The following is a 27,824-nucleotide window of genomic DNA, read 5'->3' on the forward strand; positions in this document are numbered from 1 at the left end:
ATCATGGCTTGATGTGTGGTGTGTACATCTACGCCTGGGATCTGAACCAGTGAACCCCGGGCCACCAAAGCTGAGCACACGAACTTAACCACTACACCACCGGGCCAGCCCAATTTAATATTTGTTTTATTGAGGTAACATTGGTTTATAACATTACATAAATTTCAAGTACGCATCATCATATTTTGATTTCTCTGTAGATTACGTGATGTTCACCACCCAAAGACTAATTACCATCCATCACCACACACATGCACCTATTCACCCCTTTTGCCCTCCTCCCTCCCCCCTTCCCTGCTGGTAACCACCAGTTCAATCTCTGTCTCTATGTGTTTGTTGTTGTTGCTATCTTCTGTTTATGAGTGAGATTGTACAATATTTCACTTTGTCCCTCTGGCTTATTTCGCTTAGTGTAGTACCCTTAAGTTCTGACCATGTTGTTACAAGTGGCAAGATTTCGTTTTTTTTTATAGCTGAGTAGTATTCCATTGTGTATCTATACCACATCTTTTTTATCCATTTATGTCTTGATGGGCACCCAGTTTGCTTCCAACTCTTGGCTATTGTGAATAATGCCACGATGAATGTAAGGGTGCATATATGTTTATGCATTAGTGTTTTCATGTTCTTTGGATAAATACCCAGCAGTTATCCCTCTGTACTTTTAAATAACTTGAAAGTCATCAGATCAGCTTTTAAAATAATTTGATTTTCAAATTAGAGGTATAGAGAATCTTTTAGAATGGGATTCATATATTGGGTTTGACAGATAATATAGAATTGTGGTTTATGAATGTCCTTTTACAACATTTGAAACTTTTTACAAGATGTATTTGTATGTTGAAAAGAGAGTCTGTTTGGATTTTTGACTTCTACTTTTTTTTAATTTACTGTTCTGTTTTAAAAATAATATGGGAATGAGGCTACAATGAAGTGGGTATTTTTCCTGATCTTGTAAATAGATAGGTCCAGATTCAGCTGAAACTAAGACCTCACCAGAGAAATTGAAGTGAAAATCTGTATTTACAGGACTAAAAGAAAACTTGTTTTCATTTACAGTATATATTTTTAGAAAATCTTCTCTTCCATATGTATTTAGAACTTTGAAGTAATTTGTTAGTTCATTAGTATTAAGAATTGCTACAAAATTTTTATGACTCTGAATAAATATCTTAGAATTTTTAAACTGAATTATGTAACTTTGGTTTCTTTTACACTAAAGTTTCAAATTCCAGTAAGTTTTCATTTAAAATTCCATGCTGCATTTATGAAACAGTTTTTTTCCCTAGTATTGGGTTTGAGTGATCCTTCTCCTTACCAGAAAAAGAAAAAAAAGATTCCTTCTTCATACTACAGAAAAATTTCAGTAAAATATCTGGATTATGAAAATGGAGTAGATTTGTTTTTAGCTGATATGAAACCAAATACAGAATAGATGGTATCGTTGATATGCTAGAAATGATTTTTAAATGCTTCAGGCACTGGTGCTACTGATGATTTTTTAAGTGTTGCTTTATGAATAATAGTTTATAGATTTTTGGTATAGGCTTTTATTGGACTCAGAACAAGTAATTATGGGGAAGAGTTAATATTACTTGCCCTCAAAAGTAGAAAGAACTTCATTGAACTGAGTACAGGCACACCTTGGAGATATTGTGGGTTTGGTTCCAGACCACAATAGAACGAATATCGCAATGAAGTTCGTCACATGAATTTTTTGGTTTCCCAGTACATATAAAAGCTATGTTTACACTATATTGTAGTCTATTAAGTGTTTATTAGCATTATGTCTAAAAAAGTATGCATAGCAAAAGAAACTTTATTTATAAAAAATGCTAACCGTCATCTGAGCGTCCAGTGAGTCATAATCTTTTACTGGTGGAGGGTCTACATCTACAGTTACTTCTCCACTGAAATCTTGAACCCCTCAAAGTCGTCCACGAGGGTTGGAATCAACTTCTTCCAAACTCCTGCTGATGTTGATGTTTTGACCTCTTCGCATGAAGCACAAATGTTCTTAATCGCATCTAGAATAGTGAATCCTTTCCAGAAGGTTTTCAATTGACTTTGCCCAGATCCATCAGAGGAATCACCATCTATGAGAGCTACAGTCTTATGAAATGTATTTTTTAAATAATAAGTCTTGAAAGTCGAAATTATTCCTTGATCCATAGGCCGCAGAATGGATGTTGTGTTTGCAGGCATGAAAACAACATTAGTCTTGTACATCTCCGTCAGAGCTCTTGGGTGACCAGGTATATTGTCCATGAGCAGTCATATTTTGAAAGCAATCCTTTTTCCTGAGCAGTCAGTCCCAACAATGGGCTTAAACTATTCAGTAAGCCATGTTGTAAACAGATGTGCTATCATCCAGGCTTTGTTGTTCCATTTATGGAGCACAGGAACAGTAGATTTAGCATAATTCTTAAGGGTCCTAGGGTTTTCAGAATTATAAGTGAGCATTGGCTTCAACTTAAAGTCATCAGCTGCCTTAACCCTTAACAAGATTGTCAGCCTGTCCTTTGAAGCTTTGAAGCCAGACACTGACTTTTCCTCTCAAGCTATGAAAGTCCTAGATGGCATCTTCTTCCAATAAAAGGCTGTTTCGTCCACATGGAAAATCTGCTGTTTAATGTAGCCACCGTCATTAATTATCTTAGCTAAATCTTCTGGATAATTCGATGCAACTTCTACATCAGCACTTGCTGCTTCACTTTGCACTTTTATGTTATGGAGACAGCTTTTTTCTTAAACCTCATGACCCAACCTCTGCTACCTTCAATATTTTCTTCTGCAGCTTCCTCACCTCTCTCGGCCTCCATAGAATTGAAGAGAGTTAGGACCTTGCTCTAGATTAGGCTTTGGCTTCAGGGAATATTGTGGCTGGTTTGATCTTCTATCCAGACCATTAAAACTTTCTCCGTATCAGCAATAAGGCTGTTTCACTTTCTTATTGTACATGTGTTCACTGGAGTAACCCTTTTCATTTCCTTCAAGAACTTTTCCTTTGCATTCACAACTTGCTAACTGTTTGGCGCAAGAGGCCTAGCTCTCAGTCTGTCTTGGCTTTCAACACGCCTTCCTCACTAAGTTTAATCGTTTCTAGCTTTTGATTTAAAGTGAGAGACGTGTGACTCTTCCCTTCACTTGGACACTTACAGGTCATTGTAGGGTTATTAAGTGGCATGATTTCAATGTTGCTGTGTCTCAGGGAGTAAGGAGCCCTGAGGAGGAGAGAGATGGGGGGGATGGCCAGTCATTGGAGCAGTCAGAACACACACACTGTTTATTGATTAAGTTTGCTATTATAAATGGGCATAGCTCTTGGCGCCCGAAAACAATTATGATAGTAACATCAAAGAGCACTGATCACAGGTCACCATAAGAAATGTAATAATAATGAAAAAGTCTGAAATATTGCTAGAATTACCAAAATGTAACACAGAGACACAAAGTGAGCAAATGCTGTTGTAAAAATGGCACTGATAGACTTGCTTGACACAGGGTCGCCACAAACCTTTAATTTTTAAAAAAACGCAGTATCTGCAAAGTGCAGTAAAGTGAAGCACGTGCAATAAAGTGAGGTGTGTCTGGCTTTTTTTACTGCTCCTTTTCTGCCTGCCACATGAATCTCAGGATTAACATTTCTCTAAGTGTACTCTAATAAGATTCGTTTGTTAATTGCTTTTGGCCGACTACATTAATGTGTTACATCATCACAGGGATGTGTGTATGTTTATCCCAGTGCACTCATGCATGTAGGGTTTATAGTTTTATAATTTATATAATAATAGTCAGTGACAATGATACCATTAAGGGAAAACATTCATTGAGTATATACTATGTGCGAAATACTGTGCTAAGTTCTTTCAATGCATCCTATTTCATTCTCACAATAAATACATAGATTTTTTTTAAGTCTGTCCCTCAATCCAGATTTACTTCCCTAGTCTTCCTTTTATCACGAGTTCTGGAATTTTTCCAGTTTGGCAAGAAGTGTGAAAAGCATGTTGAGTTGGTTCTGTCAGTTCAGATTCTTTGTTAGAGAAGAGCTGACTAGAATAAAAGCTCCATGAATCCTGAATTCATGGAGAGTGCTCTAGGAACACAGCAAGGAGCTGTTGAACTTGATGAGTTCAGGGAAAGACTTCATGGCCTCTATAAGCCTTAATTTATTCTGAAGAATTATTATACAAGAGGTGACCACTTAGAAGTCTTTAAATGGTAATAGTTTAAAACTGTCTGTTCAGTCAGGCTTCTTGCACTGATGTACATCAAATATAATGTACATTTGAAGTTGAATGACTTAAATGCATTGCCTTTTAACAACTATATATGCTTTTTCAATGCCTGTTATGTGTTCAAAGTAATAATACTGTGATAATGACAATGTTTTTAAAGGTTTTGAAAGAACAAAGGAAGACATTTCTCAGAATAAAGATGAATCTTCACTTTCTATGTCAAAGAGCAAGGTAAGCATATTGTTGTCCCCAAATATATGATTATGATATTTTTCTAATATTGAGATGAGGGAACTGACACTGAAATCCTATCAGATTTTTATGGAATGTTTTTATTTTGGTGTATCTAAAGCTTGTGGTATGTGTGATGAAAGGAAAGTCCCACTGGGGCTGATTTAGGGGCTGTTGATTACTTGGAAATACAGCCTATTGGTTAGCAGTGTTCTCTCCCGAATGATATTGTTTCCAGTGTCTGCTACAGCATTACCTCTCAAACTTAAGTCTAAGGGTTCCATTCACAGAAATTCTCAGGCTTCATATTTTTTTAAGCAAAATTCTTACCGTTTTGAGTTCATTCAAATGACAATCAAAATATGTACATTTTACTAGTTAGAGGCCAAAGATGTCTTGCAGTAAGAGCCTGCAATTGAGAGACATTTTCTTAGAATGAGACATAGTTCTCTAAATTAGTAGTTCTCAAACTGAGATTCTTGTACATATTCTTAGGTCTGTTGAGAATTTTTCTTTGAGTACATATTCAAATTTGAGAAACACTGTCTGATGCATTGGTTTTCCTATGGGTTTGTAATTCACTAGAGTTTCTATAATTTGTCAAGGGATACGACTTTTGACTGTCATTTCTGGTCAGGTTTAGTAGCAGGAGAAGCTCTTATGTTTGTGGAATCAAACTTCAATGACTGTAGGAAAACCTGTTTCTTAAGCTAGTAAATTCTCTGCTATTCTCAGCAGTAGGCTTTGCTTTTAAAAGCCTATATTTTTTGTCCCTATTCTTGGGGGTAATTGAGAAGATTCCATGATATGTTTTTATGTATAATTTTACACAAGTTTTATTTGCACTCTTCAGTATTCATTACATAAAGGTCCATCTATCATAAATGTAAAAGTACTTCGGATGGAAGTTAAATAGTACTTTGTATGTATATAACATACACATGAGAAATGCCTTGATCATTTTGTATGAGATGTATAATTAAAGAAAATTGAAGAGGAAATAATTTATCGTGGGTCTGCCGTGGCTAGAAATACAGTGAAATTTATAGAATTAAAAAACCTGTTTTCAAGCAGTTCATACCAGAATTGGTGAAAGTATGGTATAATAGTCAAAGCCTAACCACATAAACCCCAGTCCTACATACCACAGCCACCCATGCGTAGTCTCTAAATGGGGGGACCTGAAATGACACTTTACATACCTTAATGAAGCAGTGTGCATTAATGAGGAAAACAAACATAGGCTTCAGAGCTTCCCTTTGAGTACAAGAGCACCTAGTAAAAATGACTCTTTAAATTTAAATCGAGTAAAATTAACTAAAATTAGAAATTCAGTTCCTCAGTTACACTAGCTACATCTCAAGTGCTCAGTAGACACTTATGGCTAGTGGCTACCATATTGGACAACTCAGATATAGAACATTTCTGTCATTCAGAAAGTTCTACTGTACAGTACTACTTCAGAGTCAAAAAAGTGACTTTGAACCTTGACCCTCGTACATTACCTATGACTTCTTAGATGCTAATTATGATGATATTAGGAGCTACTTTGTATTAAGAGCTTGATTTGTATCATTTTAACTCTCATAACAATACTAGAAGACAGGTGTTATTGGCCCCATTTTATAAGTGAACAAACTGAAGCTAAGAAAAATAACTCTCCAAGGATCAAAGTGGTGAGCTGGAATTCAGAGGGGCTTCGCTTTTCTTATATGTGCAAGGGAGATAAGCTCTACCTCCCAGATTGTGATGCTGCAAGTGCCTGACAAAGGACCTGGTTAAGAATAGGTATTTAAGAATTCATTTTCTTCTTTTGAATAAAGAATTACAGTGAATGAGTGGGATTCTCAGCAAGGTAACTATTTGGTATAAGTTAAATTGTATTTATCCTGTTATTTTCCAAGAGCTAAAACTTACTGATTTTATCTTAATTTAGATTTAATCTTGGTTTATTCTGTTACCTTAAGAGGTGCATAGTCACTAATTTGTCCTTAAATATTTTAATATATAATCCACTTTGTTGTTTTTCAGACCCATCCTAAAATTTATACATTTATCATTAAACCTCATTCTCATAGAATTCTGAAGATTTTATTCTTACCTAAGTAGCTTTGGGAAACAAAATTTTGTTATTTCTTCTATGATTGATCTGTATAACTGAAACCATCAAACAATTTTAACCATATACTTTTTTAACTTGATGTAAAAAGTATCAATACTGTTATCTTGGTCATAGGATTTGATTGAGGTTAAGTGTTATTTCTTAAAATACGTAATTGAGACCAGTAAGCACAATGGAATACACCCTCCTTACTGCTCCCCCCCCCAATTTTTTAAATAAAGGCAGTTCTTGTTTCTCAGTCATCCTATAAATGAGCAAATTGGAAAAATCAGTTAATCAAATCATCCCATCTTCCTGTTAGCATTTTTTAATGAATTTTTAATTGTCCATCTCAACAAAAGGAATTGCCAGCATGAGTAATGTGTCTAGTGGGATAAAAGAAATCCTATGATAAGGATAAGGGGCTTCTGAATCCAGATCTCTTGACTTGATTCCCGCCATCAATCTGTTTGTCTGTAGGTTTGCTAAATCATTTATCACTCTCTGTAAAAAATATATTTACCTGGACATTTGGAAAACCTTTCCAAACCAAAATATCTGGTACAGTCATAGTAACATCATTATTGTTGTATTCCTTATATCTGCAGTATTTTATTGTTTTCAAAGCAAGTCAAAAGTGTTCTCATATGATACTATTCCATTTATCTAAAGGTCAGATTTTTGACAGTGCTTGCGGTCTAGATTATAGAACCTGAATCACAATATATACCAAGTATTGTGTTGAGCATATCATGCACTCTATGTCAGAACAACCCTATGAGTTAGTAGGAATATCCTCATTTTACAGATGAGGAAACTAAGACTGAAAGAGATTGAACAACTTCCCAAAGTCACATAGCACATAAGGGGACAGCAGTTAAGTAGGGAAAAAGAAAAGAAGGAAAGAAAGAAAAAGAAGTAAAAATATAACTTGCTGAGCATTCTAAGGCCCTTTAACGAAGAGACGAGCGGTACTATACATTAAACCCTGTGGTTGTCATTAAGATAGTGGTCAGTAAGGTTATAAAAGGAGGAAAACTTAGTTTAGTAAAATATTTCCAACAAAAATAGTGTATGGTAATGTAACCTGTTGATTCAGAAAACTTAGAGAGGAATGTATTAAAGAGACTGCAGAACTTGGTCACTGGATCATTTTTTTGTCTGTTTTTCAGAACTTTCTACACTGTATGGCAGGGGTTCCTTGACGTACTCTAATATCAAGATGTGACACCCTTACGTACTAGAATCCTTTAGGAATCACACGCCAGATCTTGTCATGTTGGGGAAACAGATTTCCTGTTGTTGATGAAGATGTCTTAAGTTTGAGTGGCTGAGATTCTGTATGAACAGTTGTAAAGGGTGAGAAATCATATAGTGAGATGGCTCAGAGCATGAGACTGGGAATTAGGTAGATCAGGGTGCAAATCCCAGCTTATCTCCTTACTGGCTCTGTGACTTTGGGCAGTGATTTAATCTGTTGGTCTTAGTTTCCTTATTAGCAAAAGGAAGATACTATTACTATCTCATAGGGTTGCTTTGGGGATTGAATGAGGTGGTACACAGAAAGTGTTTAGCATAGTACTTAGTAAACAGCCACTAATTTTCGTTAGCTTTTAAGCTAATATTTTAGTATTCTTCATTTAATAGTATCTAAGGAGTACGGTATAATACACATTTTCCTCTTAAGCTCTGGGAAATAGAAACCATCATATTGCTCTGACAGTAGCCATGCCGTCTTTGGGTTCCAGGGTCAAGGAGAAGACAGACACCTGTTTGGCTTGAGGAATTTTGTGAAACTGTTTCGGTATCACAAAGTATACTATTGTCATGGCAGTAAGCAATGTGATGTTTCAAGTCCAGTTCTCAAAGGAGTAACTTGAACAAACTTTAGTTAGGTTGATCCCCACCTTCTCCACTGAATGTAGTTTGCAGTTCCCTTCTGGTTCAGCCAGTTATTACCATCACTATGATAACCCATATTTTATACTAAGAGCAGAGGCATTTTTAGGAGAGATGAGAAAAATGAGCTGCAGATATTAGTTTCATTTTTGTTCTATTAATTCCTCAGATATTTATTGAGCCCTTCCTTTTCCCCAGGTGATAGCTGGGTATCATTGGTGAATAAACATGGTTCCTGCCCTCATGGGTCTTAAAATTGAGTGAGGGAGTTTATACCCAAAGCTTTTTATCCTTAATCACATCTAGTGATATTATGCAGATCTGGCCATTCAGCATTTGAAAGCCACCATTTGGATTAAGCCCCCATATACTTTCTTGGCACTAGGAGTAATGCTGAGAACTTAAGTACCTTCTCCCGTGTCTAACAATCGGCAAAATTGAAAATCATAGGACATTGAAGGAATGTTTAATTTCACTGTTCCAGGTTTATAGAAGCAGCTTTTAGTTGTATGCTCTTCTGCTCTGGTGAAAGAGTGTAGTGTCCTTAAAGGAGTGCCGAGTTAGGAGACCAAGGTTCAGATTCCTGCTATATCGTTGTTTGGAAAATCATCCTCCCCCAGCCTTCCTCTCAGGATTTGTAAAATGCAGGTAAAACGACTTGTTATGCCTGTTTTTCAAGGTTCTTATGAAGATCAAATGAAAATATGAGGTATAAGCAAAGTCCAGAAACACATTTAAGGCATTAATGATAATTTAGGGGCACTGGATAGGTAGGAAGTAGTAGGTACTAGGAATATTAGTTTTTGAACACTGTACAAATTAGATGGTGTTTTAATACTATCTAATCTGAATACTATTTAATCTGAAGATGTGTATATTTCTTCCCTTGGAGAAGGAGTAGCAACAAGGCAGTGTATGCAGCAATTTATTAGAATGCACAGGGTTTGGTTTTTTTATTTAGACTATTTCACCTGTTACAAAATAACGTTGCTTTGGATACTTTTGTCCTAAGCATAACTAAATAATGGTATACATTTCTTAGAAGTATCCTGGAAAATAGAATGCAAAAATTTACACATGATTTTATATAACCTCACATTGTAGATTAATTTGTTAGTTTTTATTTTTGTTTTTGTGTGTTTACTGTGGATTCGTTTTTAAACCCAAATGCTGTACTTTAGGGAAAATCGGTATTTGAAAATTGGCATTTGCTTAAATTACAGCAATAAATGGGAAGAATGTCAGACACGTAGCCTTAACATTGATCTGTATATGCCATATGTGTAGAATAAGTGAAGGTTTTAATTATTATTTCTCTTTTGTTCATTTTTATGTGCTTTCAGTCTGAATCTAAACTTTATAATGGCTCGGAGAAGGATAGTTCAACTTCCAGCAAGCTCACAAAAAAAGAATCTCTCAAGGTTAGTTTCCACATTTATTTCATAACTAACATTATGCTTTGCATATGCTTGTGAAAGTAGCCTAATAAAATAAATAAATACAGACAGTCCACAACTCACAATGGTTAGACTTAGGATTTTTTGACTTTACGATGGTGCAAAAGCAATACACGTTCACTGGAAACCATACTTTGAGTTTTGATCTTTCCCCAGGCTAACAACATGCTGTATGATGCTCGCTCGTGATGCTGGGCAGTGGCAGTGGCCGCCACAGCTCCCAGTCAGCCCCACGATCACGAGGGCAAACAACTGATGCACTTAGAACATTTGTACCTAGACAGCCATTCTGTTTGTTACTTGCAGTACAGTGTTCAATAAATACATGAGATTTTCAACACTTTATTAGAAAATAGGCTTTGTGTTAAATGATTTTGCCCAACTATAGGCTGATGTAAGTGTTCCAAGCACATTTAAGGTAGGCTATGCCAAGCTATGATATTCGGTAGGTTAGGTGTATTAATGCATTTTTGAGTTGTGATATTTTCAACTTATGATGGGTTTATCTGGATATAACCCCCACTGTAAGTTAAGGAAGATCTGTATGTGTCTTCCTAAAAGAAGAAAAAAAATACCCAGACAGGCACACATAAAAAATGTTACTGTTTGTCTGTCGCACTGGAGTCACCTTAAAAGGCTGTCTCCTGGCTCGCCCAGCGCTGCTTCAGGCCTCACCTGGCCACTGAGGATGAGGACTGCGTATCTCTGCACATCGTACCAGAGTCAGGCGCATCGCTGTGTTGCAGAACACTTGGTGGGAAGCTCTGGTGTCTTTTGAAACTAGAGTTTACTGACTGCTAGGTCTTGGGCTGAATTGGCCCACAGGTAGACATATTTTGTTTGGCCTACACAGTGTTTTAAAAATTTGAGCTAACAAATCAAATTTCTTTCTTCTCTTTAGAAATATGCAATATTGGGCCTGCCTTCTACAATGGCCATAGATCCTGGAGCTTAAGGAACACAAGCTTTCCAGCTGATCCCTGTGTAGTCTATTTTACCCCCTTTTTTTCTTATCTGATCCTGTATGCATTTGCATTTGCATTTGCAATCCCATATTAAATTAACTGTTAATTCAGATATGTATATTAATAAAGACCAAAAGTCTCCAGTTTTTTAGCTATAGAATTATTAAAATTAAAAGTCTCTTTACCGTTAAATGCAGCTAGGAAGATTTTGTGTTATAGTTAAAAAATATATATCACTGATAGATTATTACCACTCTTCTCCCATCTGTCTAATAACAAGAAAGCAATAATAAGACTACATTAATCCACTGCTGCTTTCCCAGATTATCTTCAGAGTGACTTATGAGGTAAAATTTGATGTTTTGAGTCAATTAAGTTCATCATGCTTTCTTAATTATTTATATCTTACATATTAGTATCAGGAAAGAGAGCAAAATTGCCAGTTGTAAGCAATTGTGGCCTTGTTTGTAATATGAAAAAGCTGATAACAGAGTAGATTTCCATCAGGAAGAGAACGTATTAAGAAGAACTGTAGAAGCAGTACAGAAGCTTAGCTGGTGGTTAAGCTCATATCTTTTTGAGCTGTCTGCCTCTGCTTGAATCCTGCTTCCATGACTTTCTAGCTGTGTGGTCCTGGGCAAATTACTCTCTGTGCCTCGGTTTTCTTCTCTGTAAAATAGGATAATAATAGTCACACTTCTGAAAGTTATGGTGAAGATTAAATGAGGTTAATACATGTAAAGTGCTTAGAGCAGTGACTGGTGCACAGAATGTCCCCAGTAAATGCTAGCTCTTGTTATTTTATTCATACTCTGAATCCTGTGTAGCTGTTAAAAGAAGGAGGTTGACATGGAAACGCTCCAAAAAATATTGAATGGGTGAACACTTTAAAAATGTGTTTAATAAAACAAAAACACAAAAGCAGTATATTTCTGTAGGTTGTGTGCATAGAAAAGTCCTGCAAAGATAGTGTTTTCGAGAAGGCTAACTAACATTGATCAATTCTGGGGATTGGAATAGGATAGGGTATACTAAAGACGGCTTTTAGCTTTATTTGTGTTGTTTGAAATTTTACCTCATGTATTATCACATAATTTTAAAAAGGTAAAATCCTTTAAAAAGATGCAGAAAACTGGACTAGTAATCAGAAAAACTAGATTCTAACCTTATTTCTCTGAAAATTCCTCCCAGCTCTAAAAAACAACGAAAAATAGTTCTTTTACCCTAACATGCTTGAATTCTGAAAAAGACTTAGAATTTTACACTCTGTAGTCTACAGAGCTAAAAAATTGAGAAGGAATTTCCCATTTCTAATGAATTTTAAATTTTTCTATTATTTTTCTAAAATAGGTGCAAAAGAAAAATTACCGAGAAGAAAAGAAAAGAGCCACAAAGGAATTACTCAGTACAATCACAGATCCTTCTGTTATTGTTATGGCTGATTGGTTGAAGGTCAGTTTGTGTTGAATTTTGACTTCACATTGCTGGGTGTCTACCTACTAGAATAGGAAAGCCCAGAGGACACCTACAGCCTGCAAGATGAAAACAACTCCAAGGATGATTGGTGTTTACTGACAAACTATTAATTGTATCCAAAGGTTCTACATTCCAGTCTTAATGGGGAGAAGGAATCTTAGTGTCTCTCTTGACAATAACATCAAATATGAATAGCAGTTCTTTTAAAAAGGCTTTTTGATTTGTATGACATTATATAGTTTAATCAATATGCTGTGAAGAAATATTTTGCTATTCAAATTATTTATTATTATAGTAGACTTGGTATATGCATTATTGAGAAGATATGACACAAAGTTAATATGAAAGTTATCATTTGAAAAGGATTAATTTTCAGTAAGACATCCATATGGCTGTTTCCATACCTTATTCTTCTGGCCTCTGGTTATCCCCACTTATTTTTATTTCCTTTTCTATCATCCCAGTCACTCTGTCCTCTTTCTCATTCTTATCTGAAGGATATTTGGTAGGAATCTTTCAGACTACTGCTAACTTTAAGAATGACCCTCTAAGACCCTGAGGCCCAAGAAGTTTCAGTACCTGGCATCCACCTGAAAATCACCCCAGCGCTGAAGTCTGTCCACTTTCCCAAAGAGTTGGTACAACCTCCAACCTAAAATCCTTATGAGATCTGTCATGAATTCTCTTTCTAAAATGGGGTCTAGTGACAGTTTCCCTGATAGTTCGGGTAATCTGGGGTCTTCTTCAATGTTGTGCTGAAAATACCTCTGACTCATTTTGGCTCTACTTAGAAGTCTGTAAGCTCCAGATCTCACCTGAGTTTTTCAGAGCTAAACCTGCTCTTGTCTTTGACATTGGGTTTCCCCAACCAACGCCCCCAAAGTTCCAACACCTCCCCTGGCTGACTTTGTAAACCTTACCTTCATTCTGATAATTTGCTATCCACGTTCTGCTGTCACATCTCCAAGATTCAGAATATCTCAAGTTAACTGTTCCTTTCACTTCTCTTGTCTTTCCATCTCTTTTAAATATACATACTTTTTCTTAAAGATTTTCCCTTTTCTTCATGCCTGGCTCCAAACTCCCTCTTTCTAAATTTTTCTTGTTTGGAGTTTCTGTGGTATGCCTATTTGGGGGGTTTGGGGGCCCTATATTTATTTCATAATTTAGGTAAGTGCATTAAGACAAGAGATGTTTTATATTAAATAAAAGTGAAGATAATTCTTAGTTTTTAATCTAAATATTATATGACTTTTCAGTATTGTAAATTCAGTGATTTTTCATAGAAATACTTTTAATGGATTACAGAAATAGAAATTGATAGGAAAAACTCGTTATAGACTTATTGTTGAGATAGCATTAAATCCTAGGATGAGGAACATTTTATGGACTAAAGAGAGATTCATGTAAATTGTGTTTTAAAATTTCCCCCAAGAAATTTGTATGGCACACTTTATGTGATTACTAAGAACAAAGTAATTAGAGAGGGTAATGTTTGGGGCTGGAAGGACGTTCTTCCCTCTTCCTACCACCCACCGAATATTTAGGGAATGCCTGGTGCGTGCTGACAGTGTTCTCAGCACTGTTGATGTAGCAGTAAGGGGGAAAAGTCTTAAAAGGTAGAATAATCTTATATTCACTCAAGTAAAGTTACAGCTGTGACAGATGCCAAGAAGAAGAGAATCTCGGTACTGGGAAAGTATATTTTAAGGACCCTGACCTGGTCCAGAAGGTTAGGAAAACCATTCTACTTAGTACGTTATTTTGAAACTGTTGACCCAGGCTCTCACTAGAATTTTTAAGTTCCTCAAAAGCAGGAGCCATGCTATTTTTGTGTTTATTTGCAGTGCTTGCCATTTAATGGCTTTTTAAAAACTATATACTGAATCTAAAGCTACATTTTATGGAAATTGTAGATTAAAACATCCTATTTGCCATTACGAGATTTGTATCTCGTAGAGCAGAAGGAAGAAAACAGCTTTATTTCTTAAATAAACTTATCTTTCTGTAGATTCGTGGTACTCTAAAGAGCTGGACCAAGTTGTGGTGTGTGTTGAAACCTGGGGTGCTACTGATCTATAAAACCCAAAAAAATGGTCAGTGGGTAGGAACAGTCCTTCTGAATGCCTGTGAAATCATTGAGCGTCCATCAAAAAAGGATGGCTTTTGTTTCAAACTTTTTCATCCTTTGGAGCAATCTATTTGGGCAGTGAAGGTAAGTAAGCACTTGTTACATAGGTAAGGTAAAGATGACAATCTATGAGTGGAAGTGAGATAAATAGATTAATCTAATGGTTGCTGTCCTCTGCCGGGGCTTATAAGTTTGTTTCCATTTTCAAGCACATCATTCCTGTCTGTGTCTAGCCACAATGAAATGTACACCAGAAGGGATTGTTTACCTTTAAGATCTAACTTAAAAATTTCTCCAAAAATGTTTCTCAAATTTACATTGTACCTTCTTATCTCTTGTCTGTGGGGATTCAGTTTGTACTGTTTTCTTTTTTAATTTGCACTTTGTTTGTAATATTGCATCATGTTTACTGTCAGTGCTTTTCTCTGTATCAAAATTGTAAGATCCCTTAGAATGGAAGCTACCATTTGTTTTTGTGGTCTTTCCTGCGGTGATATAAGTATATGGTAAGAAACCTGTAAACAGAAGCAGTCCCACTTACTCTTAAGACGGCAGCTGTCTTTGAAGATGGAGCTCTAATGCTTTTATAACTAAAAACATTACTGTGGTCACTCCTGTGTTGTAAAAGCATAAACTTAATCAGGAAAATAGAAATACCTTATTTGTTTAATCACCAAGGAATTCTACCAACAGTAGACATGCAGTATAGTACACGCTAACTCAATAAATGAGTTTAAGTTTTTACAAAGCGATCATTGTTTTAGTTTCTAAGAAGGTCAATTACACTCAAATAAAGGTTTTAGAGCTACTTATTTAAGGAAAACAACCTAATTGAGATTAGGGCTAACTAAAAGTAGCTTCAGCTTTTTGATTTTTTTAATATTGCTTAATTAGGCAATATACATACACCTAGGAAAAGACCTGGACTTTTTACCTTTATTTCCATAGTCTGGAGTTGTAGCAGGAATAAATTTAGGATTACAGGGTTAGTTCCATTCTAGGATTAGGTACTTCCCACAGGGGAAGGAATTTAACCCATAGAACCTCTTATATTTATATATCATGTGATTCTCAAGTGAAAACAAGTTACTTTCAAAACATTTTATGTACAATGTTTATTCTTTACTACTACTCTTAGGAATTGTAAGAATTATAATGAATTTTTAAACATTAAACATTTTTAATGTCAAATTTATTTAATTCCAAATATTGGTGGAAGGGAAATTTGTACAATTATATGAACATCAGAATATTCTCCACAAGCAAAACCCACTTAGGACATTGTTTAAATTAGCTTCAAAGTCAGTGTCTGTAATTAGGAAATAGTAATGTTTATGAGTTCTTAATTGGTGTAAGGGACTCTTTTGAGCATTTTTACATGGAGTAATCTTTATTTAATTCTCATACCTATTAGGAGCATACAGTTTACCCTCATTACCCAGATAAAGAGGTTGAGGCCTAACGAGGTTACTTAAGTAATTTTTCTAGCGTGGAGCCAAGATTGGAACTTAGGCAGCCTGACTCAAGGTCCTGCTCTATACTGGTTCTTGGAACTGGCCCATAACTTATAAAGCTATGTGAAAATACCCAAGGGATATGATGGGACTTGTTAAAATCGTATTGTTTCTGTGTTTTTGATTTTGAATCTGCATCTTTACTTCCTAATGTTTATGCTTTTTAAAATCCGTTTTATTCTTTGATCTAACAACTTAAAAATTTATGCTTTTTCTATCAAAATTACACTATAAATTCAATCCTCAGGTTTTCTTTCCAGATAAGAACTGAGTCCACCTAAGATTAGCCTTGGTTGATACCCGTTACTGTAGAGTTCTTGGTGTTGTGTGCTCTAAAACAACCCCAATCACCACCAATAACAACAAAATTCCTCTTTGTTTCTTGTTTCTGGAAAAATGAAATTAGCTTTTATAGTTGGTATTTATAAACAAGATTATCAGTTATAAAATGGAGGTATTTTTCCCTAGACCTAGTCAAAATTCATTTTTCTTTTTCTTATAAATTATAACTGTATTTCCAGCTGCTTCTTTAGGCTTCTAGAAATTTAGTATTTCTTATCTAGTAGTATCTGAGGAATGGAAATTCTCTGTTAAATTAAAATTTGGTCTAGTATGGTAAATTTTAGGTTTCTCTTCAATATGTGAACAATATGCAGAAATAATATTTTATAACCATAAGTTGTTCAACTTTCTGGTAAGGAGGTATATTTGTTGGAAGAGGAAAACTTTCCTTAATACTTAACATTTGCTTTCTCATGAAGCATGAAATTCAAGCTTTGTTTCCTTTTAAATTATAATCCATGCCTAACTTAAATTTTACAGATAATAATGGATAATATAAAGTTGAGATCTCACAATACTGTACACCATTTATCTTGTTTATTTTGCCTTTAAGGGTCCAAAGGGTGAAGCAGTTGGATCCATAACCCAGCCCTTACCCAGCAGTTATTTGATCATCCGAGCTACTTCAGAGTCAGATGGTAAATACAGATTTTGATGGATTGGATTTTTGCTCCTTTTTTTTAAAAAAAAATTTTTAGCTTTTTTTTTTGCTGAGGAAATTTCACCCTGAGGTAACATCTGTTGCCAATCTTCCTGGTTTTTTTGCTTGAGGAAGATTTGCCCTGAGCTAACATCTATGCCAGTCTTCCTCTTGTTTGTATGTGGGTCACTGCCACAGCACGGCTGATGAGTGGAGTAGGTCTGCGCCTGGGATCGGAACCTGCAAACCTGGGCCACCAAACTGGAGGGTGCCAAACCTAACCACTACACCACAGGGCCGGCCCCATTTTGCTCTGCATTTTTAAGGATTTATTTTATATACCACTGTGTATTTTCCTTTGGGAACATCTGTCTTTAGTGTGGTATTTGCAGCAGAGGTATGGTAATCATAACTTGCTTAGAACACTAAATATAATTAACTTGGTCAACAAACGGTGAAATCTGATGGGAAGGAAGCATTGTATCATGAATGGTAAATTAGCACTCTGGAGTTTTCTTTGTCATCCTCGGTTGACACATGAACACCTTTTTGACTTGGTTAGTGTTCTCTGTGGTAACTCATTGTTTTATCATTGTAGAGGTACGTTTAATACTATTTGTATTTTATCACCAAATATTAACCCTTACAAGACACATGTACACTGGTTGAGGTTTTTTTACATAAGACATTCAAGTACAAACTTCTGTTCTTTACTTAATAACTTGATACTTAGTTTCTCTAGCAAATATGGAGCCTTAGTTACATGAAAGCAAGGTAACTTTACAACTTTAGGAGTTCATAGTGGATTTCTTTCTCACTTTTATGTCTTATAGTTTAGGCTAGGTTAGCCTAGGGAATCTTGTAAACTTCCAAAGTTTACTTTTACCAGATGATTATTTTTAAAATTAAAATATTATAGGCATGTGCTTTTGTCATGAGAGTGTTTTACTGGGCTGGTATCTCCAGCAGATCTTGAAACAAACATGTATGAGTTTAGGAGCAACTAACAATTTTTTCCTGCTAATACTGTTCTAAATTTTAATTTAAAAAATAAAGTTATTAATGTTTCTATTAATATGGCAGTTACTGACAGTATTGTATAAGCATTTTCCTGACTTAAAAATTTTGAAACATGTAAGTAGAATGGATGCTAAACCTGAGGATAGACCTTTTATCCACAACAAAACATTATTTTAGATGGTTTGTTTATAGTAGCAACATAACCCCTTCAGTATATTTTATGTACCTCTTTTGGTACCTTCAAATTATACTACATGTTAATGTTCTAAGATTTTAAAAATAAGGTACATTTATTTTCAGTTAGATGTAGTTTCTAGTGCTTGCTGTGCTGTTCATTTGCCAGTGGTTTCTAGATGCTTAGTATGTAAAAAGCACTTATTATACTGAAAAATTGCATTGAGAAATCCTGGTAAGATTTTATGTTCAAATTAACTTTTCCAGTGCATGTTTCTCAAAAACATCATAATACATTTAAAGGTTAGCCGTGTTAAGTTAAAATGAATGCTAGTGTGGATCGTTTCTTGAGTTATACTGCTTATAAATCTGTGTTCTTCTAGGAAGGTGCTGGATGGACGCTTTGGAGTTGGCTTTGAAGTGTTCTAGCCTTCTTAAACGTACAATGATCAGAGAAGGAAAGGAACATGACCTGAGCATTTCATCAGAGAGCACACACGTGACTTTGTATGGCTTGTTACGTGCTAACAATCTCCACAGTGGTGACAACTTCCAGTAAGTAGATATTGCCACTAATTTGGTGATTATTTTGGAGACCGTGTTGTTCACTAGGTTAGTAGGCCGGCCTGGAATTTTTCTGGTGTATCTAGCATTGAAACTTGGCTGACTTCTTCCCATTATATAGCCGATGGCCTGGTTTAAGATTTGTTTCGTTGTTGTGATAAGGTGTAGAAAGTTACTTTCTTGATTCCAGCTAATGTAAATTACTTGTTCTTTCCCAAATACAACCGTGCTAACCATCTACCTTGTCTTTGTGCGTGGTGTTCCCTCCATCAAGAATGATTTCTAGTCCTCCTTGCTCTTTTTTCCTGTCATAAACCCATGTTTCCTTCAAGACCGATTTCACCTTTCCTGCTTCATAAAAATGAGATGTAATCTGTCCTTCTATTGCTGTTTTATAGTACTTTTTTTTTGGCACTTGACTTGGTCTACCTGGTATTTGTGGCATTCTCCTGTTACATTGTAAGTGTTTTGAGTTGAAAGTGCATCCTGTTTGTGGTTTTATTCCCTGAAGTAGTCATTGTAGTTAATACTTTTCTCCAGTGAAACTCAGAAGCACTGTTGGAGACTCAGAGGTTTGTTGAGGTTAAGATCTCTTCTGTTGCTTTGCAGGAAAAATAGACTTCCGCTTTTCCTGTCTTGCCCCAACCCTCAGCTTCTGCTCTGCAGCCTCTTCCCATCAGCGTTGAGGTTCTTCTCCTCAGAGTTAGGCTGCTCCTCTCCTCTCCTCCATGTAACCTGAGCTGAACATTTCTTCCTGTCATTTGGCTTGACTCTTTTTTCTTTACCCTCTTTTAAAACCTCCGTTACCTGACCTTTTACATCCTTTCTTTGCAGATCTATAGTCTGGAGCTTTATCTTAATTCCCAGTATGGGAACCTGAATGGGATAGCATTGGGGGGGTGCAACTGATATAGGGATGGGGTTTTTGTCAGGGCCTCTTCCCAAGATGTTTTCCTCGAAGCTCCTCAGTTATAAACAGTCCATTATTTTTACTGACTACCAGGCAATCTTTAAATGCTCTTACTTGGGAATCTTAAAAATTTATCTGTTTCATAGATTTATTCATTAAAATTTTTGAGCCTCTTTTCTGTATTAGAACCATAGGTGTTTTCTGTATGATTCACCAAATTGTCTATAGGGAGGTGAATCAGATGTAATCCTAATTTTGAATCCAGTACAACAGTTTATATTAGCTATGTGATCCTGGAGAGATGTTTTGTTTTGTTTGAAGCCTATGAAATGCCAGGCAGCTAGAAGTAGTGGGAAGATAATAATGACCTAAACAACCACAGGGGACTGAGGGTAATATGGGATCAGGAGAATTTAGAGGGTGAGAACATAACATCCAGCTAGGGAGTCAGGGAAAGGATCAGTATAACAGACTTTACAAAAGTGGAATCAACATGTCAACCTGTTCATTTGGCTGTGTGACAGAAGACGGGCTAGGAGTTGATGCTGCAGAGGTGAGGGAATGGGAGCTTCCTTTTGAGACTTAGAGTCTGTTTGGATGTAAGGGATGGGGAGTGGAATTCAAGTGATGATGTTTGCAAGACTTTAAAATCAACAAGAGGTGGTCTGAAATTTTGCTTTTGGAGTTTTGCCTCAAGTGGTAGAAAGGCAAAGAGCTCAGTGTCATCTTTTAGTACTTCCAAGGTTTTAATTTAATTTCTCAGTGCCTCCATTTGCTAACCTGGAAAGTGAGAGTATATTACTTATCTCAGGATTATTTTGCAGGTTAAATGAGTTACACGATGAAAAAACTTAGGCCAGTGCCTGGCTCGTAGTAAATTCTTAATAAATGTTACATATCATTCTTATTTATAAATTAAATATTCTTAACCTCCTTTATTCTTCCTCATAATAATTCTTTTCTTTAAGGTTAAATGATAGTGAAATTGAACGACAGCATTTTAAGGACCAAGATATGTATTCTGATAAATCCGATAAAGAAAATGATCAAGAGCATGATGAGTCTGACAATGAGGTGATGGGGAAGAGTGAAGAAAGTGACACAGATACATCAGAAAGGCAAGATGACTCATATATCGAACCTGAGCCTGTGGAGCCTTTGAAGGAGACCACCTACACCGAACAGAGCCATGAAGAACTCGGAGAGGTGAAAGTTTGTGATCTTCAGAGATTTTGGTTTTCTAATTCTTGGGACTTTTCAAATGAAATTGAAGATACTTGTTTGACCTATTGCTCATTTTCGTGAAAGAGAATATTTATATGATGCCTATTTTGTTTTAAAAGTTGCATACCTATGGAATATATCAGGATTTATAAACAGCTAAACACATATACTCACACAAATACCAATATATTCTATTAAATTTAAAGTTTACGTTTTCTTCAGGTTTGCCTTTGAAATAGGATACTACTTGATGTCATTGCCAGGTACAAAGTAAATACAAGGAAACATGAGTTTATAACTTTCTTGTTACTGCTAGTGCATAGAAGTAAATATGGTATAAAATAAGAGAGGATAATGTTTTTTATAATGAATTCTTTGTATATAGCATTCACTTTGATGTTTCTTGCAACTACTCTTTTTACCTAAATTTCACAACTATAGACTTTATTTATTGCCTAATGTATTTTAATACTTAGAATACTCCTATAGATAATTCATATTTTCAACATTAGCTGTCTTGTCTACATATCTATGTGTCTAAAATAAATATACTGTTTCAGTATTTTTTGTTAATTACTAAAGGCAGGTGAAGCTTCTCAAACAGAAACTGTGTCTGAAGAAAACAAAAGCCTTATCTGGACTCTGCTGAAACAAGTTCGTCCTGGCATGGACCTCTCCAGGGTGGTTCTGCCTACATTTATTTTGGAGCCTCGTTCTTTCTTGGATAAACTTTCAGATTACTACTATCATGCAGATTTCCTATCTGAGTAAGTGGATTAAGTGGATTCTCATTTCGTAAAATAAAACACACTTGATGATTTTAGAAGTTTTCAGAGTGCTAACTTCAGAGGTTGTGCCTTACCAAAATCAGGCCCTAATGAGCTGGCACTCTCTCCTCTGCCACTTCTGTAGTTGACCTTAATAAGGAACATGTTTAACAAGTTGCTCTGATGTTTCCATTCGTGAAGTTGAACTGAGAGATCACAAGCTTGCCAGGAGGACAGGAGCTCTGTTCCTCACCAGCTAGTGCTGCTGTCGTGGCTCCCTGACCTGTTCCCTGACCTACCCCAGGGAGAGGGGTTGGCATTCTTCATTCTCCTTCACCTTTGTCCTCGTTTGGGTCCCATCCTGGGGCTCGTGCTTTTGTTTATGCTTATCTTCTCTGCATGCTTGTGACGCATGTGCAGCTTACCACGACTGGAACACCCTGCCAGTTGCTGGCTCATGGCATAAATTCCCCACTCTCCTCTTTGCTTTTCTTTCTGCCAGCTGATCCTGAGTGTAATTCTGAAGGAGGCAGGCATAAAGGAGATGAGGAGGAGCTGTCCACCTTTTTCCCAATAGTTCCTTAGAGAACCAGTAAAAACCGGCAACTTTGTGCATGCCTTTCCAAGTTTCACCTGTTACCCACCCCATTCCAGCAGCAGTTTCAAGGCACAGTGTTTCCTAAGATACTAAGTTCTGGCCCTGTGACCTGATTTTTAGATTCTGCATCAATATCTGTATTCAGTTTATTAGTTGCATCATTAGCCTATTAGTTGCATTAATGAACATTGCAAAAAAAAATCATAAGCTGAATAAAAGGATAATTGATAGACTGGGCGATTTTGCAAATTAAGTCATAAACAAAGTATTAATCTCCCTAGAATAAAAAGGGCCCTTAGAAATTGAATGAAAATGCTCAAAACCTAATAGAAAAGGAGTGGAGGAAATGACCAGGCAATTGAAAAATGGAGAAATAGAAACAGTCCTTAAACATGTAAGCCTCACTCAAAATAAGGAAATTGCAGATTCAAACTATAATAAGGTATATTTTTCATCCATCACGTTGACCAAAAATCCAAAAGCTTTTATACCCCAGTTCTCCTTTATAATTTATTATAGTTCTTTCTTTTATAGGTCTAGAAATTCATTTCTTTCAGAATATGAGGCACGTTCCTGTGAATCACAGTAAGATCTTCCTGAGAGCTGCTCATTTTCCCGAATTGAAAGATTGCACTTTTCTGGCCACAGACTGTTGCCAAGGCAGTGTGGGGCAGCTGGCACTCTTACAGTGCTGCTGGGTGATCCGGACTAGCACAGTGCCTTTGAAGGGAAGCTGCCAGTGTTTACCAAAATGATAGAGGCGTTCAGCCCTTTGACCCAGTAATCCTGCTTCTGGGAATAACTCGTACAGATGTAACTACACATTTACAGAATGACATATATACAAGATTGTCGCAGCTGGGGGGGGAATAGAAAAAGATTAGCTAACTCAGGTGTCCAGCCACAGCTGACTGGTTAAATAATGTGTGATACATGCACACATAAAGAAGAACTCTATAAACTGATTTGGAGGGATCTTCAGGATTATGTGAGTGTGCGAAAAAAGCAAGGTACAGAAGAATGTAGTTTGCTACCTTTTTTTTTCTATAAGAAAAAGGCTACCTATTCATATTTGCTTCTTTATGCTTAAAGAAAACTGTTTATGTAAAAAAAAGCTTTAAAAAGTTGCCTATAGTAGGTAAGTAGGAAGAGTATGGAGAGATGGGGCGATAGCAGGACATGTCTACTTCTTTGTATTGCTTTGAGTTTTGAACTCTGTATTCTATGTGTATGTAATTTTAAACAAAATTGCATAGTAAGAGAATTTAAGCTCCACTCTAAGATAGGAAGAGAGCAATCAGAGTCGTTACTCCTGAAAATACAACTTTTCCACTTGGCACAGTTGTCAGTAAGCCTAGGCCTGGCCTCTTCCCTCTGACATTTCATCTTCAGCAGACACCTCACTGGCCCTTCAGACATGCTCTGGGGAGTAATAAATGGTTAAGTTGTTTTATATATGTATAACAATTCTTGGAGAATATGTATATATGAAAACGTCTCAGTAGAATTCACTTCTGACGTACACAGTCGATGTTTTGCAATGTTTATAGCAGCAGCAGAGGGGCAAGGGGGCATGTGAGTCATGGCTTGTAAAAATTTCTTCTTTAAAATTAAAATCATTCTTTGATTATATTGATAGAGTTTGTTCACTATGGATAATCAATTGGGAGCACATAGCGGAGGTCGAAGGCTAAACCTGGGTTAAAACCTTTCTGATTGGTTTAAATTATTTTAAATCTTCTGTATTTGTGATTTGCAACTTCTATTTTGTACTAGGGACTAAAAAGTCATACGATCCTATACTTAGGGAGGCACTTTGCATGGGCAAGGCTAGTACCAGCATATTGTCCTCCCTCATGTACTACAGCGCTCACCAGTTATTGTTGATCTCCTCTAATTGACATCAACAGCTGAGAGTAGACTAAATCAAGTGAGCATGGTCCTTCCCTGACATACGGGACTGAAGACTTCCAATGAAATTGTTAATGAAGCTGCTTGGCCACTGCCCATCATTGCGAATGCTAGGCATCATGCAGTGCTTGAATCTCAAAATCTGTGTTTACTTTTATCAGTCACAGTCTCTCACAGGACCCCCAGCAACATAAGTGGTTCTGCAGAACCCCAGGAGAGAAGCCTTGGTTTGGAGAGTTTCAAAACTACTTGAGCAAAGACCTGGGTCATTTGTCAAAGAATAAGAATAATTGGGAGAAAAGTCACCAGATTATGAAAAATGATTCTTACAAACTGATTTACGTGGTTGTTTTTGCCATCTATTTTAAATATGAATTATGCTTTCCAATTCTATATAATACTCAGTTGTTGACTTGATAAATATGAGGGAGAATTTGTGATATATTCTGTAAAATTTTCATGTATACCATTTTGTTTTTTAGGGCTGCTCTCGAGGAAAATCCTTATTTCCGTTTGAAGAAAGTTGTGAAATGGTATTTGTCAGGATTCTATAAAAAGCCAAAGGTAATATTTATGTTTTGCTTTCTTTAGCCTTATATGAGTTCTTTATTTTTCATGTTACCTTTAGATTATTTGTTAAGGACGGCATTGCAGGGCCTCTTTGAGTTAGCAGAATTGCAAACCACCTGGTCGCTTAGATCTGGATGATGGTTTACGTTCTTTACCTTTATTCCCGATCACTCACTGCTGGGAGATTTGATAAGGATAGCTCCCAGATGATACAGTTAGCTAAACCCATCTTGACTGGTTTACACTATTTTGAATCTTACGTATTTGTAATTTGAAACTTGTATGTTTTTTACTAGGGACTGAAGAAACCTTATAATCCTATACTTGGTGAGACTTTCCGTTGTTTGTGGATTCATCCCAGAACAAACAGCAAAACCTTTTATATTGCTGAACAGGTATTAGAAATGCATGTTACAGAAACAAGACCACTTTGGAAGTTATTGGGTTATTTTTATAGAAAATATTAACTCAGTAAACTCACTGTTGATTAACCTTTTTAATAGTGAACATTTGGTAAACATTTTACCTTTAGTACTGAATACTAATAAATACCATACTCCTAAGTATTACTGTTACTGTCATGGAACCGTAGGACCAAAAATAAATCAGTATTTTTTCTGCTTCTGTCCCATTTGGGGGGTATTTTTGGCAAAAATTCTTGAGTGGTTCTCCAGTTCCTAAATCAAATTTACACCCATTTGTCTGGAATTCAAGGTCCTCCATATCTTTCTAAATTTATGTCAAGTTACATGCTTCTCTGAGCCCTCTACAGTAGTCAGGCCTGTGCGTTCACCATTAGGTAACCTGATATTGCCCTTCTTTTGCCTCATTTTTAAATTCAGTTCTCCCACCCCAGTATTTCTGCCCAGCTATTTTTTATCTAAATAGACTCTGACCCACTCATCTTTCATGATCCAGATGACTGCAGCTCCTGGTGATTTCTCCCTTCTCAATCTTCTGTATTATTTTTTGTGATTATCCATTATGATGTTACTTTAACACTTGTATTGTGTAACTTTTTACAGAATATTTATTTCCCTAATTGAATTGTTAGCTCCTTGAAGGTATACCCTCCCCATAATGCCTCTCCTTTTGTTGTACACATAGTAGGCAATCAGACAATATTTCTGAGTTTTATTCTTTCATAATTTAAACATATGCATCTATATTCATGATTCTCAGTCTTAACGGCAGTCCTAAGAAACCTGAGGAATATGACATTCTCTCTCACTACCAATGACTCCTTAATTTAATAGTTCTCACTTAGAGTGTAAGGAGGATGAGGAGACAATGTGTTATTTGAAAAACCTTCTTCTTCCCTAGAGATTCAATTTCAGATTGAAACCACTCATCTATATTAATTCTTAAAAAATTAATGATAATACCGTCTTGCATTTTAGTTCATTGTAATTCATCACTAAATTGAGACGCTTGAGAAGAGTTTAATTGATTTTAGCTTTGTCTCATTTTTCAGAAAACATAAGATGTGTATATATATTGAAAATACTAGATTCTTAACCTGTTTGTCAAAGCTTTTGTTAGTTTCCTACAGCCTGTTCAGTAATCTGTATGAAGATAGCCACTGTATTAGTTATCCATTGCTGTATAACAAATTACTGCCAAAACTTAATGGCTTAAAACAATGCCCATGTATCGTCTCCGACAGTGAAGGTCAGGGATTTGGGAGCTCTTAACTGGGTGGTTTTGGCTCAGGGTCTATCAAGAGGTTGCAGTCAAGGTGTCAGCTAGCTCTCTAGTCCTCTGAAGGCTCACCTGGGCTGGGAGGCTCCACTTCCAAGCTCATCACCTGGCTTTTGACAAGAAGACTTAGTTCCTCACCACATGGGCCTCTCCATAGGGTTGTTCACAACATGGAAGCTGGCTTTTCAGAGCTAAGGTTCTGAGAGAGAGAGACACCAAGATGGATGCTGCCTTATAACCTAATTTCAGAAGTGACATACTATCACTTCCACATAAACTAACTTTGGTACAGTGTAAGAGGAGCCCACCTACTGGTTGTAACACCAGGAGGGTGGTTTCTATAGTCATCAATATTTAATTTTACTACTTACCAAACATTTCTTCTTATTCATTATTAGAATATACTGTTAAGACTTAAACTTTTGATAATAGCATAATAATATGCTTATGTTATTCTATTTTATGGTTTTTCTGTGTTCAACAGGTGTCCCATCATCCACCAATATCTGCCTTCTATGTAAGTAACCGAAAGGATGGCTTCTGCCTTAGTGGTAGTATCCTGGCTAAGTCCAAGTTCTATGGTGAGTTTCCCCTGTCTCAGTCTGCACCTTTCCGAAAGGTAGTATTTTCTGGTGAGCTTTTATATAGACAACGTCTTGGGCTGTTTTCAGCAAGAAATTCCTATGTCATTTTAAGTATCGTCTTTATTTGATTAATGGCCTTTCTTTAACAGTGTTTTTCTTTGCCCATTCACAAATAGAAATATGACTCATTTTATGTACGTATTTATATGTATATAATTTTATGTAAGTATGTATATAATTTTATGTAAGTATTACATACATGTAAATTCATCACAAACACTACATATCAAAAGACAGAGTAATGATTGCCCACTGTGGCTAGATGCATTTATTTTGCCTTTAGCTCTACTAAGGTTTTTTAAGCACTTCAAGGTACCTGAGGGATTGATCTTTCTATTTAGTCTTTGACTAGAGAGAGATTCCAAGTACAGTTAGAATACTTGGTCCGGGGTCAGTCAGTAATGATCCTTAACCTCAGACCAAATAACATACTAATAAAAACTGTTATAAATGCAAGGGAAAATAGAGAAATAAAGTTACAGTAGGAAACCTTAATCTCAAAACTGCAACAATTCAAACAAATCATAGGCCAAAACTATACACCAGTAGAAAATATATAACGTTAAGTGCTTTTGTTTTTTTTTAATGAACTTGTATATGGAGAAAAATCAATGAATTAACTTTCAACTGAAGAATTTTAAACCTGAGAGAGAAAAAATTATGGTAAGATAGGAAAAATAAAATACATCAAGAGAAACCCAAGGTCTACTTTCCTGAGAGGGTGGAGAACGACAGATAAGTCTG

General features: G+C 36.0%; 1 protein-coding gene across 14 annotated transcripts in view; it reads left to right on the forward strand.

Annotated features, from left to right (window-relative positions):
* OSBPL8 (oxysterol binding protein like 8) overlaps window positions 1–27,824 on the forward strand; it is a 190,977-nt gene that overhangs the window by 127,727 nt on the left and 35,426 nt on the right. For 13 of the 14 annotated variants that reach the window (XM_046646898.1, XM_046646901.1, XM_046646900.1 and 10 more), the window contains 11 exons: window positions 4,402–4,472; window positions 9,816–9,893; window positions 12,245–12,346; window positions 14,382–14,585; window positions 16,911–16,995; window positions 18,575–18,746; window positions 20,634–20,871; window positions 21,472–21,656; window positions 24,648–24,729; window positions 25,032–25,130; window positions 26,921–27,017. In XM_046646898.1, coding sequence (XP_046502854.1) covers window positions 4,402–4,472; window positions 9,816–9,893; window positions 12,245–12,346; window positions 14,382–14,585; window positions 16,911–16,995; window positions 18,575–18,746; window positions 20,634–20,871; window positions 21,472–21,656; window positions 24,648–24,729; window positions 25,032–25,130; window positions 26,921–27,017 — 1,413 coding nt within the window. Of the gene's footprint in view, window positions 1–4,401; window positions 4,473–8,956; window positions 9,121–9,815; window positions 9,894–12,244; window positions 12,347–14,381; window positions 14,586–16,910; window positions 16,996–18,574; window positions 18,747–20,633; window positions 20,872–21,471; window positions 21,657–24,647; window positions 24,730–25,031; window positions 25,131–26,920; window positions 27,018–27,824 lie in introns of all 14 variants that reach the window. The other variant, XM_046646909.1, reaches the window with a different exon arrangement.

The sequence above is a fragment of the Equus quagga genome, chromosome 19, assembly GCF_021613505.1.
Source record: "Equus quagga isolate Etosha38 chromosome 19, UCLA_HA_Equagga_1.0, whole genome shotgun sequence".
Lineage (NCBI taxonomy): Eukaryota > Metazoa > Chordata > Mammalia > Perissodactyla > Equidae > Equus > Equus quagga.